Raw genomic sequence first — 14,748 nt, forward strand, 5'->3', positions numbered from 1 at the left:
GAAGAAGAAAAAAAAAAGATAAGAGAGAAAACGAAGGAAGGATGAACGAGGAGGGAGAGTGTGAAAGAAGCGGGAAAAGAGGGTGACTATGGGGGCAGACGCGTAAGAGGAAGGAGAGAAAGGGGATTAAAGTGATCCGGCGAGAATCAGGGCGGAAAGACAACGCGAGTTACAAGATTTATTAGATCCCTGAAGTCTTTTAATTACGATGGAATAATGCGACGAAAAGTGGAATTATACGCTTTCGGATGGGGGAAAAAAGAGAGTCGAAAAAGAGAGAGAGAGAGAGAAAAAACGAAACAACCGAATATTATATTTCGAATATTATTATTGCGACGAAAAGATAGAAGAATTTCCAATGGAAAATAACGGAATAAACCGTTAACGAGTAGTTTTGATATCGGCGTACCCCCTGGGTAATGGGTTGCTCGCGAGCTGTGCACCTTGAGGACGATAAAGTGGGTATTAAACTGTAGATGAAATGGGCGAAACGAAGATAAGGAACCAGAGACGAGAGTGGAAGAATTCACGTTGCAACGAACGAAATGAGGTATAAATACGGTTTATTTTTCCAACCGCCTGCTATTCACGCTCTTATTGCCTTCGATGTACTCGCGAGTCGAACAGATCGGTTTCGAGGTAAATGAATTACGCGCAAATATTGCACGTGAAATGGTTATTGGGTAAAAATTAGGTAAAAAATTCATCCCCTTGAAAAGAGAGAGAGAAAAAAAAAATAATGCGCGCATAGCGAACGGTCTTTCGAAATTCTCCCTCCGAAAAAAACAAGCAAGCGACATGCAAATATCGATGAAAGAAAATTCTGCATCCCTTTTGCCCCGACCGCGAAACCCCTGCCGCGTTTAGCTCGAGCGCAAGAATATATACATCTTAATAGGAATGGAGAATGGAGGGTGAACTCTCGTGCAAAATTTATTAAAACCCTCCCTCTCTCTCTCTCTCTCTCTCTCTCTCTCTCTCTCTCTCTCTCTCTCTCCCTCTCTCTCTGGTCTGGTTAACCGTTCAGAAAGCGGCGAGCGAGCGTACGTGAATTAAAGGCAATGACGACACGGTGAACATGTCCCTATACCGGGTGTTGTCAAAGGAGCCATCCGGTATGGGAGTTAACACGGTTAGATCCCTGGAAGTCGCTCGAGGGTAATTAAAAAGAATGACCACGAACAGCCCGAGTAGATTGAGAATTTCGGTGGCGAAAGTGCTACGTCGGTCCAGCATACGTTGATCGATCCAGGAATTATATAGGAATGAGTTAGTCGTTTCTTCTTTTCGATTCAAGAAGTTTTCTAATTTCTCATTTTCAATAATTAATTGGTTAAGCTTTTATATCATTTCCTATTCGTTGTTTTTTCAATTTTTCGGATAATTGTGTGAATTTAAAATTTTAATTGAATTCTTTATTACACGTACGAACAAACGAAAAAAGGGTATACTATTGTTTTATAATCTCGCTGTTAAATACGATTATTAAAAAGTGTGTTTTAAAAAATTAAATTAAGATCGAAATCATTGAAATAAATTGATTCTAATAAAAATAATTTTGGATAAGATTCAAGTATGAATCAAGTTAAATCAAAGCGGATTATTATTTTTTTAATATATTATCGGATTATTATTTATAGTGAAAGATTATGTTCGAAATATGGTCGTACCAATAAAGTGCAAATGAATTTTTCATTGGAATTCAATGGTATGCGGGATCCATCATATTTCGTGAAGCGATTTATTGTTTAAAATCAAACTTTAAATGCAAAATTATATTCCTTTCTCGTAAAATGAATATCGTAACGATCGCAAAACAGAATGAATAATTCATGTATACATATTTTTCGACATAAATATATATATATGTATAAAATTCAATTTTCTTTGAAAAACTATTTGTAAAATCGTTATTTAGAAAATAAATATTTGATTGAAAGTATAATTAAATTTTAAATTATACGAATATAATATTGTAGCACTGTGTATAAATACACAAACGAAACTTGTTGAAATACTTTAAGACAAATTTATACAATACTTTCTCGTTTAAAAGTGAAGAGCTAATTAATTTTCAACTACTTCACTTCAGATAACGAGCAAATTAATTAACTCGAAAGCCTGTACACCAGCCACAATAAATTATTTTTCGTTTATCCATATCGTTAAACCACCCCACACTCAAGTATGCGGATCTGGTTACAAGTCGAGCGGCGCTTGTTCCGATAATGGCATAATGGAATAATGGACGTTAAGTACAGTTGGAATCTGAATGATATTTCAATGGTGGATATCATCATTGAACCACGATAGATTGTGGAATTCGAAATCGTATCGGTTTGCGGTTAACGCTTAGTTCTATCCCCCGTTTTCGGTTTTCATTCTCTGTGCCCTTCGAACGTGAATTAACGCGTTCAATGTTGTGTACACAGACAATAATTTCATCAATTCATTTCATCAATTTAAAATTAAATATTATTATTAATAAAGTAATATTTATATATGTAATTAATTTTAACTACTTTTTTAATTGCAATTATTCTTATAGATAAAATAATGAATTGATTAAAATGAAAACATAAAAATATTATGATAACTTTAATGAAAATTTAATAGTGATATAAGAGATATAATAAAATATTACTATCATGTAAATTTACTTGAATATTATAACTGAGAATATTCACATTACTGTTTTCATTATATTATATTTAATATACGCAATGTTATTTAAATATATTTAATATATATTTAATTTAATTTAATAATATTTAAATATATATATATTTTTTTAATTTAATCTAAATAATTCATGAAAGATTACTATAAAAATGTACAAGTGAATATTGAAATATTTAAACTCTGTTCGATTTTACAAATCAAAACAAATACAAAATGTTTGATATACAAAAATATTTATATCTAATATCGGTTGAGAATTATTTATTAAGTTATGAGCAATTGAAATTTACATTGGATAAAATAAAATGAAGAAAATGAAAGTTGTATTTTCATTATATCGCATTATAACGCGGCGCGCTATATTATTTTACTTCTATCTCGCTTTATTTAATACAAACTCCAATTGCTTAATAAATTCAATCAATATTTTTGTATTTGTTTTATGATTTCTAGAATTGATTTTCTAAAGATGTCCCACAAATATAGTAATAACATAGTAATTCAAATAGTTATAAAAATATAGTTTTCTTTAATTAATAGGGATTTTGTTCAAATTTTATCCCTATGTTTTAATATTTCAGCATACATTCTACAAACATTAAAATCTTAAATTTCCCTATTAAACACTGACATATCTAAATTATAACCTTTTTAATTTTTCCTCAATTTTCTATAATGAAGTATCAATGGAATACTTTGATTTGTAATACCTATAGAAATATTTTTATAGAAACGAGAAGATATGCAGGTCATAGTAAATGGAAAAATATTAAGGCTACTAAAGAAGCTCAAGATAGTGAAAAATCAGCAATATTTAGAAGCCTAGCTTCTAAAATGAAAGCTGTGGTTAAAGGTATTTACATTTTCTTACATATAAAGAAAATAAATGAAAAATAAATAAAGGAAATTTTTTTATTTAAAGAATATAATTCTTTTTCTTTTGTTAAAGAAACTGGCAACTCAGATCCAACGAATAATGTAAAATTAACACAGTTAATTGATCAAGCAAAAAAAGCTAATATGCCAGGAAATACATTAAAGTCAATTCTAGAAAAATTACAAAACACGAAGAAAGATGGTAAAACTTATGCAATATCTGTTCGCATTCCAAAAGGAGTTATGCTTGTTCTTTACATTGTAACTGACAATATTGCTCAAAAAAAATTAGAAATCACTTCTATATTAAAAAAGTTCAAGTGAGTTCTTTCACACTTAATATTTTCTTTTCTTTTTTTTTTTGAATATTATTATATTATATTTTAATTATTGAATTATATAATTATATAATTATTATATAACATTTAGTGCCAAAATTGTGGATTCTTCGGCACTTTTCAATTTGTTTGATTGTACAAGTTATATTATAGCTTCTAAAAACTGTAATTTGGATCAAGCAATGGAAGATGCAATAATCGTTAATGCAGAAGAAGTAGAAGAAATAAAATATGAAAATAATGAACATTTTAAAGTAATTTTTTTGTCAATAATTTACTAAAATAAGTTTTTTATTTTTCTATCATAAAATTTTTTTTTTATTTATAGTTCAGAGGTGAATTTCTTCAGCCAGAAAAAATTATGACTCAATTAAAAAATCTAGGATACACTATACATTCAATAGAAAATGAATGTATACCAAATACTAGAGTTCAAATACTAGAAAAAGAAATAGAAGTTATTGAAAAATGTAAACAAAAACTTTTAACAGAAATAAAAGAAATTGAAAAAATAGAAGATAATATTTCACTATCTTAAATTAAAAATTGTAATTATTACACAATGCAATCAATTAATCAAATTTAAATCTTTTTGTATATGTCAGAAAATAATTTAACAAAGAAAAAATGTGAATACATTTTATTTACATATATAAAACATTTTTACTTTAGAAAAATATAAATAGAAAGAATTCTGTTTTTTAACAGAATTTTAATAATAAATTATAAATATTGTTATTTAAATCAATTATGTATATATATATAATGTATATATATTATATATTATAGACAAAATATTGAAAATACATTTATTTTTTTATATTCAATGTATATCAGCACCATAACCTTTTATATCGTGCATATTAGATCCTGGAAAATCTACAGTGGAGTTTTTGTTAAATAAAGATATTAATAATCTTTTTGACATTTTAGCTTTTTGATTCCAAGGACTAGATGAAGTATTAAATGTTCTATTATTAAATGTTTTTGAATGTGTATTTCTGACTACTATATTTCTTTGTTTTATAGAATTTTTATTTTCAAATTCTTTATTATTGAAATTTTTATTATCTATATATTCGTTTACTAATTTTTTATGATTTTTCTTTTCTGGTTTATTTGTTTCATTTTCATTCGTATTTTCTGTATTTTCTTTATTAGCAATTTTTTTTTTATCTTTCTTTGTTATTTTAGGATTAAGATCATTTACAACATCATCTTCTTTAAGTCTTTTATTTTTTACTTGTATAGTTTCTAATTTTATGTTTTTTTCTTCTATATTTTCTAAATTTTTAGCTTCAGATTTAATATTTTCCTCTTTTTCAATATTTTAGCTTCAATACTTATAACTTTATCTTTTGTTTTTTTCTTTTTTTTTTTAATAATATTTTTTTGATCTTCGTGAATTTCACATTCCTTTTTTTCAAATGTATTTATTTCTGAAATTATTTTTTTTTCTATTTTTTCATCATATTTATTCTCAACATGAATTTCTATTTTCTCTTTACTTTTTTTCTTTTTCTTTTTCTTATTCGAAACATCTTGAACTATAGAGTTATCAAGTGTATCATCTTTGATTTTAATATGTTTAATTTTTCTCTCATCTTCACATGCTTTTTCTTCCTCTGATGTTTCCACTATTGTTTCTAAATTCGATTGACGATTTCGTTTTTTAGATTTTTTACTTTTACGTTCATTAACTTCGTTATCATGTACTTCTTCAGTTGTTTCTGCAACATCTAAAGCTTCATTAACAAAACCAGATAATATCGAATTATCAGCAATAACATCATGTTTTTTCTTTTTTTTAACTTTTTTATTTTCAACTTCGAACTTATCTAATGTAGTTCTGTTTTTTTTCTTTTTTATACAATCTGTACTATATTCTACATGATCATTAAATGTTACTCTTTTCTTATTTACTTCATCACTCAAATCTAGAGCTGAATTCGTAACACCAAATTGTACTCTAGATACTTCAAATTCTTTTCCATTACATATTTCATTATCTTGATATTCTAAATTTAAACCAGCATTCACAATACCATTTGCACATATTTTCTCATTTATATTATCTTCTTTAAATTTTTTAGCTTTGTCGTTTACGTGTAATTCAACGTTATTAGATTTTCTTTTCTTAGAAAATTCAATTTCATTATTAAAATTTGAAATATTTTCAGAATTTAATTGTATACAAGGATTATCAAAAACATAATTGCAATCAGTTTGTACTTCTTTGCTTTCATCACTTTCATGAGATTGTACTTTTTTAAGCGCAGAAGCAAATCCAAATCCAGGATATTCAGATTCTTCTTTATTCTTCTGATGTTTTTTACGTTTATTTTGCATCAAAGAAAAATCTTGACCTTTTTTCATGAAATATTCAGTCATATTACCACCATTTATAGTTATAACACCATTTCTATTTTCCTGAATACCAACTGAATTATTATCATCCTCATTGTTATTATTATTTATATTTAGTTCTTTCTGACCAAATATATTTGCTAAATCTTTCGCACTATATTTATTTACATCTTTTCCCCTTGTAAATTTTTGATAGCTAAAGATAATAATAAAATAAGAAAAAAATGAAATATTTTTATATTATTTTTATATTACATTCCAATATATTATATATAACTTACTGAACACGAGCACGACTTTGTTTGGATTTCAATTCTAACGATTTTCCACTTAATACATTTTTATTTTCCTCTGTTTGCGCATTGTTAGTTTCATTCTGTTGAAGTTTTTGTAAAAAATCATTAAAATTATCTTGGTGTTCTGTCCATGCTTCATTAATACTATCTTTTTTAAATCCAATGCCTAGAAAAAACAAATAATTTTTATTCGATATCGTACATTAAACATGAGTTGCTTAATTATAATTTGTTGTTAAGTAACATTTACCTCCTGTATCATTTTTAAACGATACACGAACATGTTCCGTTATACCCTGTTCGTTTATTCCAAGTCCTTTACCACTTGTCCAGCCCATCTTTTCTAGCATTTTCTGTCCAAATTTGTTCGAATCTACGTTCGAGAAAAGATATAAATATCATTAAAATCTGAAGACACATTATTTGTATTTACTTATTTAAATAAAATTTAATAAATTAAAATCTTTACAAACCTTCGCTCCATTCTTTTCCTCGAGGGTTAAGTGACCATTTTTGTTTTCTACGAGGTTCCGCAAGCATAGACATTTTGTTTAAATTTTTAAAGCTATTTAATCTATAATATTAATATAACACTGTATCGTGAAAATTTTCCAATAATTGATTCAATTGTTTTTATGCTTTTTCTAAAGTTTAAAAAAAAGTTATATAGACACTATGCAAACATATTTGGACCACGAACAAGGTATAACATAGATAATCTTTTGAATTCGCAGAATAAATAAGGAAAGCGAAAAATGAACAAAGATAAATTAAAAATTGAATCAGCGCCATCTCTATAATGCCGTAGAAACAAGTACAAAGAAAAAGAAAGAATAGTAAAAAAAAAGGAAAGAAATAGGATAAGAATTGATCACGAGCGCCATCTCTTGAGCTTTTAAAAAGTTAATTCTAAAGAGATATCTTTAACACTCAAGAGATAGCACTGTAGATTCTTGTTCTATCTATTTTTCTTTCGCTATTTCTTCTCCTTATTTAAGATTGTTCATTCGAGGTACATTAGTGATTCTTTTCTTATTATTTGCTCTCCTTGTTTATATTTAATTTATACATTCGAATGATAACATCGATTTTTAATTAAGTTTATAGCATTTTCAATTATTCAATTAATTAATTAAAAATCTAAACAGAATTATTCCATTATTCTATTTTTATATATCATATATACATTTCGTATATATTTTTATATTTCTATGGATCATATATAATATTTATAATAAAACAATGAAATTAGACTAAATTAGATAAACTTCAAATATTAATCTCCATAGTCAATAATTAGAAATTTTAAATTTGTCTAATAGTTTTAAACTTCTTAAAAAAAAAAAAAATTAAATCAAGCAAATCATTTTTAATTCTAGAAATATTTTTGCATATTTATCTTTTATAACTCGAATATTTTTTGATAATTTTTTTAATTCTAGGTGTAATAAAGTTATCCTATATTACTTGCCCTATAGTTTTAATTACTTATCTGATTAGTATCAATTATTGATAAATAATATTAAAATCAATCAATAAACTTAAACTTTAGTAATCATTATTATTTAAACTACAATTGTTTTCCATATTGAACTGATTACATTGCATATAATACAAATAAAAATGATAAAACGAGATAATCAAATTCTTCTAGGGCATCAAAATGCATTGTTCGTCTATTCTATACCCACTCTAGTGAGTGTATCCCACTCTAGTAAGTTTTTCTACTCTAATTAAATATTATGACACATGTAACATTATCGATTTAAAAATTAGATAACATCGCTTCCTTTATTATTCTAAATTCATCGTTGTTGTTATCATAAGAATTACATTATAAATACCAAAAAAAAAAAAAAAAAAAAAACAATCGTTTTGAAACTATAATTATTACCAAACCCAATATTACACATTTTACACTGATTACTTAAGAAGCGAACAACAAAACGAAGCATACATATTTTGCTTCACTTTAACCTAATTAAATCTAACAAAAAAATCTAACATCGACATATCGCGACGAAAAGACAAATTACTAATTAAAACCATTCCTATTCCATCGTCATCATCGTCATCATCGTTAAAAAAAAAAAAAAAAAAAGAAATAATCGAAGAGTCTACTTTCGACTCGATGATCGTCCACGTCCAACGAGCCTCACGACGACGAAACAAGACCCCGCAAAGGCAAGGCATTTACGAGCGAGGCAACTTTATAGCGCGCGAGGTGACTAAAAATCGACAAACAATCTATTCTCTCCGTTGTCGACACATCGTTTCTACGCGTCGTGATAAGTTCTGTATCGTTCCCCGGGGCCCTCCTCCCCTCTCTCTCTCTCTCTCTCTCTCCTTGTCTGACGGGTGGGTTTCCGTGAAAATTTCGGCGTCGTTCAAAAGCTAAAGTCAAACATGGGCGTGTTTCACGAGGTGTCTCGGTAAATCCAGTAAAGCGGCGAAGGCAAATCCCTCTTCTGTCAGCGGCGCGCGCGACGAGCTAAATGCACGCCAATATACACTACCGTCCGCCACGTCTCGCGGCGCGGGTTTTATGGTCCGCCGCGGAAATTGAACGGCTTGTGCCCCGAAACGCCGTAAACCCGAGGCCTCGGGCAGGGGTTGGGGATCGGCCGGCGATCACAACCAATCGCCTCGATGAATGTGTATCTTTGTTCTTAATTTTTTCACAACTCTGTATACTCTGCACGCGTGGAGAATGATGATTTCACGATGTCTAATGGAAGGAAATTTGCATCCTGCGAGAAGATATTATTATTATTATTATTATTATTGTTATTATCGTTGTTTTTGTTGTTGTATTATTATTGTTGTTGTTGTTGTTGTTGTTTTTGTTGTTGTTGATCGTCGTCGAGGCACGAGTTTCTCGATCGACAAATTTGCAAACTTGGAAATTAATTCGTTAATTTCAGCGCTGAGTGGCATGAAGAGGACAAAAGTGCGTATATTTAACGAGAAGGTTTTTACCATTCAATAAGTTATCATAGCGTGAAGAAGAGGCTCTGTAACCCTGTCTGCCCGATTGATGAATCGTTAAACGCGTCAAGTTTCCTCGCGGAAAGTAGATTCGCCTTGCGAGCGAAGGAAATCGCGAAAAAAATTGCGTTGACATAACGGAAAATGCAAATAGAAAATGCAAACAGAATCGTCCAACCATCGGTTTTTTCTCTCTCTCTCTCTCTCTCTCTCTCTCTTTAACAGCGAGACTTTACGGCTTCAGAGCAATGCGCAATTATTTTGATAAAATCATTTGTTGTACGAAGAGTTTAATTTATGTACGTAGAACGTATTCTAATATTTTTTTTTTTATTTTTTTTTCGTATTTGTTATTACATATATAATAGAAGTAGCTAACGAAAATTAATAAATTGGAAATTTGAGTGAGGAATAACAGTACCGATGAAGGAAATAATAAAAATCTAAACTAAAACTTTACAAGCTGTTTTTGACGATATCTCGATGGTCTAACAAAGTCTTCAAACAAAATGCACGCCTTTAGATTTCTTATCTCCCTTTGAGAAAGAGAAATTTGCGTACACTCAAATCTTGGTAAAATCTTGCACATCTTTCTACTTCCATCATTTAACTTTTTCATATTATTAAGAAATTAAACATTTCTTTTCTTCTTTTGTTGCGTTCATTCAAATGTTGAATGATTTCATTAATATCTAGATACGAAAATTTAAATAATTGTTAAAATTTACGAATCATTTTACCTTAAATTTCTTACCAACGAAACAAACATCATTCAATCGAATATTCTCCGCTACAATTCTTTTCAACCACGGAATGGAATAGAAAAACGAGAGCACGATTCTTAACAACACTCCTATTTTAATTTCTTAAGAAGCCATTTCCTCGTCGAAAAAATGAAATGAAAATAATAATTCTCGTCAACAGAGACAAACATATTTCCCTTCTCAATTGAACTCGCCCCTAAACTGAAGAAAAATTCACCTCGAAATTCGAACTGGGCGAGATCGAACGCGGCGAGGGTGGAGGGATCGTAGGTGAAAGCGGGGCTCGATCGGTGGTCGCAATAACCTTAGCTCCACGGTGCATTGGCGGGCGTAGCATTATAGCGTGTGCACGTCGCATACTTACGTGGCCGGCACAAGGTGCGGCTTCGGTCCACGATTCTTCTCGGGTTCGTCCTATGCCCATTATGCGAGCGAACTGTTCGCGGTGCCTTTCTGCGGGCCCTCGATTTTAGGCTTCGTCCACAGTAATCTAGATAAGGATCTTCGACGAGAAGAAAAAGAAAAAAGGGCGAAGATTCGTAGGATTCAAATTTTTAATTCGAACGAGTATGCATGAAGCAGAGACGAAATTTTTATTATTCCATGTAATCTAGATAAGGATCTTCGACGAGAAGAAAAAGAAAAAAGGGCGAAGATTCGTAGGATTCAAATTTTTAATTCGAACGAGTATGCATGAAGCAGAGAAATTTTTATTATTCCATGTAATCTAGATAAGGATCTTCGACGAGAAGAAAAAGAAAAAAGGGCGAAGATTCGTAGGATTCAAATTTTTAATTCGAACGAGTATGCATGAAGCAGAGAAATTTTTATTATTCCATGTAATCTAGATAAGGATCTTCGACGAGAAGAAAAAGAAAAAAGGGCGAAGATTCGTAGGATTCAAATTTTTAATTCGAACGAGTATGCATGAAGCAGAGAAATTTTTATTATTCCATGTAATCTAGATAAGGATCTTCGACGAGTGAAAAAAGAAAAACCTTTTCACGCGGAAAGGAAGGCGAAGATTCGTAGGATTCAGATTTTTGATTCGAACGAGTATGCATGAAGCAGAGACGAAATTTTTATTATTCTATATAATCTGGATAAAGGACGAGTGAAAAAAGAGAAACTTTTTCACGCGGAAAAGGCAGAGATTCTTAGGATTCAAATTTTTGATTCGAACGAGTATGCATGAAGCAGAGAAGAAATTGTTATTATTCTATCGAATGGAGAGGTAATTTAATCGAAGATAATAGGTGTAGCAAGTGGTGGAGATGAAAAGAAGAAGAAGAAAAGAATTTTGGAGAATTTCTAACTGGTGGCTGGAAATAAAGGAAAGAGGAATGATTCAACGGTTGCGTTCTATTTCGAAAGTAATCTCTCTTTATCTGCGTTGTTAACAAGTGCAACTGATAACAACAAAGTGCCGCAATTATGGAATTACGCTTTGTTAACGGTAGATTAAGAAAATATAAAGTTCAGGCCGTGGTGGAGCATGTATGTATTGATAAAAACAGAATTCCGTGAAAAGTGCTTCTTTACTTTCCCGATCTATTTATAAAACGAATAGTTCTGTGAATTGTGCGTTTACAATTATTTATCCGTTATCTAAGAGTTGTGAGACTTTTTTTTACGATTCTTTCTTTTTAACTTTTTAACCATTTCATCCTGATTTCTTGAGAAAATGGATAAAAAAGAAAATGTAATCGAGTTAAAGAATTGAAGAGTTAAAAACGTAGAGATTTGATGTTTTAAAATATTGAAACTTTGTTTATTGTTTTCTTATTCTATTAATTACGTTTATGGATTCGAAAGAATGAGTTTAGAGATAAATTTATTCGTAGCTCGATACTTAAAAAAGATGTAGAAATATTTTATATAAAAATTACTTCCACTTCCCAACTAAAGTATTCCTCGTTTCAACAATCAAACGAATTAACAACTCTTAATTGAAATCGAATAATCAATTTCTTTCAAAATACGATCTACCTAAAATATACCATCAATTTTCTTTTCTTTATCAAAATATTTACCGAAATTAAAAAGATGAAAAAATTCCTCGTTCTAACGATTCGAAGTATTAATTCCCAAGTTTTTCTTATCAAAAGATCAATTTCTTCAATTAAAAAGAAGAAAAATTTCAATCCTTATTAAAATCAATTCCTTTCAAAATATAAATCTACCAAAATACAAAATTAAGAAGAAAAAATTTCTCGTTTCGACAACTTTTACTAAAATTAATTTTTTCTTATCGAAAAACCAATTTCTTCGATTAAAAAGAAGAAAAATTTCAATCCTTATTAAAATCAATTCCTTTCAAAATATAAATCTACCAAAATGCAAGATTAAAAAGAAGAAAAAAATCTCTCGTTTCAACAACCCTTTATTAAAATTAATTCCCAAGTTTTCGAAAAAGAAAAAAATCAATTTCTTTCAAAATACAATCTGCCAAAATACACAAAATTAGAAAAAAATCCCTCGTTTCGACAACCCTCACCCCAAATCAATTCCCAACTTTTCCCAACTCCCGCGAAGAAAAACTAAATTTCTTCCCGAAAACACCTGAAATTAAGAAGAAGAAGAAGAAGAAATAAATCGAGCCAAAACAACTTCATCCATCCCTCCACAGATTCGCGGCGCTCTCCTCGCGCGTACAAATGGATCGAGCCGCCGTGCTTTCCCCACCGTAAAATCGGCGTGTGGCTTCAAAGAAAGAAGAACAAGAAGAAGAACAAGAAGAAGAAGAGAAAAGGAAAAAGAAAAAAAAAAGAGGAAAAAAATATATATTCACGCGATTGCGAAACGGCCAATTGTGAAAGAACCATTAGGAGAGACGTGTGCATACAGACGCGTTCCCATTGGGCGCGTCTGCGTATCTGCGACTCGCGACTTCGCGCCGGCCAGGAACGCGAGTGGAGAGCTTTGATGTTAGCCGCCATTCCGGGAGACACTTATTATTGTCGTGTCTGACAACTCGTGTCTGAGACACATATCCCTTCCCCCGTGGACTGGGTGGCCTGAAAAATCTTAAGCGATCGTTACTCTCGCCAGACAGAGATCGATCACAGCAAGCTGTCTCGGGTTTTCCGATTTTTCGGATAAAAAAGTGAAATCTTCGAGGAAGATTTTAGATGGATTTTAGATGTATATCAAGACGATTATTTTGGAGATTCGATTTGGAGAAAGGAAAAGCGAGGAGAGGAGAGATTGTACGGCGATTTCTTTCGAGTTGGAAAGAATGTAAATTTATTTGGTTTCTTAAAAGTTTTTGTTACGAGCTTCTGTTTTATATTACGGTAATTACTTGCTGTAGAAAAAAATGGAGTATTTAAATTATAATCTTATTCTAAATTATTAGATGACAAGAAGATGTTATAATTTGTAATAAAAGATGGAACAAAATTAAAGTATTCCACATGATGTTCGTACAAAGTTAATGAGGAATTAGCAATTGAGTTATTAAACATAAACATATTTTTCATAATTCAATGACGATAATTTATAACGTTTTATATAATCATATCTGTTTCTTAGATATTTATGAATATAAAATGGTAATAAAATGTAATAACATGTTATAGTTAGTACGTATACTAGTTGGTCATATTTCATCCTATGTCCACTTCAAAATTGAAATATTACTATTTAATTTCCATTAATGTTTGTGGATAAGATTTTAAACTCCCTTCTTTTATTAAACAAATTACAATTGTGTAATTTGCCAAATTTTTATTCGTATCAAATTATCTCAAAATTATCAAATCCAAAAGACGAAGCATTATTCAAATCGAAATTTTTTTCAAATATTTTCCACACCTAAATACTAACTTCGATATCTCAAGTAAGTACATATCTCAAAATCCGATCATAAATTAAATCCATTTCATCATATTAGCACAATCTTTAATTGCTACCGAGATTTGAATTCCAGAATTCTCCGTATAATAAAGATAATCTCAAAAAAGAGAGTCTCTCGAGATAGAAACAAAAACAATCTTCCCTAGTAATAACATCAACATCTCCCTCAACTTCTCAACCTCCTAAAAAAAAAAAAAAAAAAAAAAAAACTCGATCGAACGATATCTTGTCCACATCTATAGAGGCATCTCTCGACAACAAAAATTCTAATTTTCGAAACTTTGGAAACCTGGCCCTCCCCCCTCGACCACAAAAATTCACACGTGGCTGCCGAGCGGGCGGAATCGAACTTCAGACGCGAGCGATATCATTAAGCAATACCGGCCAATATCGGGCAAGATTAATCGGGCTTGGCCTGTAATCATACGCTAAACTGAACTGCACGCTCTGATTATATATTATCACTAACATCTACATCGGTGGGGCCCGGGAGAAAAAGAGAGAAAAAGAAAGAAAAAGAAAGAAAGAAAGGGGGGGGGATGGGGAAAAAGGACAAAAGAGAAAAGGTTTCCGCCGTGT

The 14,748-nt window shown here is 30.3% G+C and overlaps 2 protein-coding genes across 2 annotated transcripts; one reads left to right on the forward strand and one right to left on the reverse strand.

The window, feature by feature from the left end:
* The first annotated feature begins 3,133 nt into the window (after positions 1–3,133).
* Positions 3,134–4,702, forward strand: LOC100871107 (uncharacterized). Its single transcript, XM_012487727.3, has 4 exons — positions 3,134–3,535; positions 3,632–3,878; positions 3,988–4,150; positions 4,225–4,702. The coding sequence occupies exons 1-4, from the start codon at positions 3,358–3,360 to the stop codon at positions 4,432–4,434; spliced, it is 798 nt and encodes a 265-aa protein (XP_012343181.1). The 5' UTR covers positions 3,134–3,357; the 3' UTR covers positions 4,435–4,702.
* LOC100870987 (uncharacterized) lies at positions 4,522–7,353 on the reverse strand. Its single transcript, XM_012487726.3, is given in 5 exon segments — positions 4,522–5,244; positions 5,247–6,459; positions 6,545–6,725; positions 6,810–6,932; positions 7,033–7,353. Coding segments are annotated over 5 exon segments (2,115 nt in total). The 5' UTR covers positions 7,106–7,353; the 3' UTR covers positions 4,522–4,719.
* Positions 7,354–14,748: the final 7,395 nt, after the last annotated feature.

This window comes from Apis florea, unplaced genomic scaffold, assembly GCF_048593485.1.
Source record: "Apis florea isolate Af1SG1 unplaced genomic scaffold, ASM4859348v1 contig_3585_pilon, whole genome shotgun sequence".
In the NCBI taxonomy this organism is placed as follows: domain Eukaryota; kingdom Metazoa; phylum Arthropoda; class Insecta; order Hymenoptera; family Apidae; genus Apis; species Apis florea.

What these genes read in the sequence shown, in the direction of transcription:
- LOC100871107 (XM_012487727.3), top strand. Translation starts at nt 3,358, where the DNA reads ATGAAGTATCAATGGAATACTTTGATTTGTAATACCTATAGAAATATT. An exon ending in AATGAAAGCTGTGGTTAAAG is followed by an intron (nt 3,536 to 3,631) that starts GTATTTACATTT and finishes CTTTTGTTAAAG; the next exon opens with AAACTGGCAACTCAGATCCA. An exon ending in TCTATATTAAAAAAGTTCAA is followed by an intron (nt 3,879 to 3,987) that starts GTGAGTTCTTTC and finishes TATAACATTTAG; the next exon opens with TGCCAAAATTGTGGATTCTT.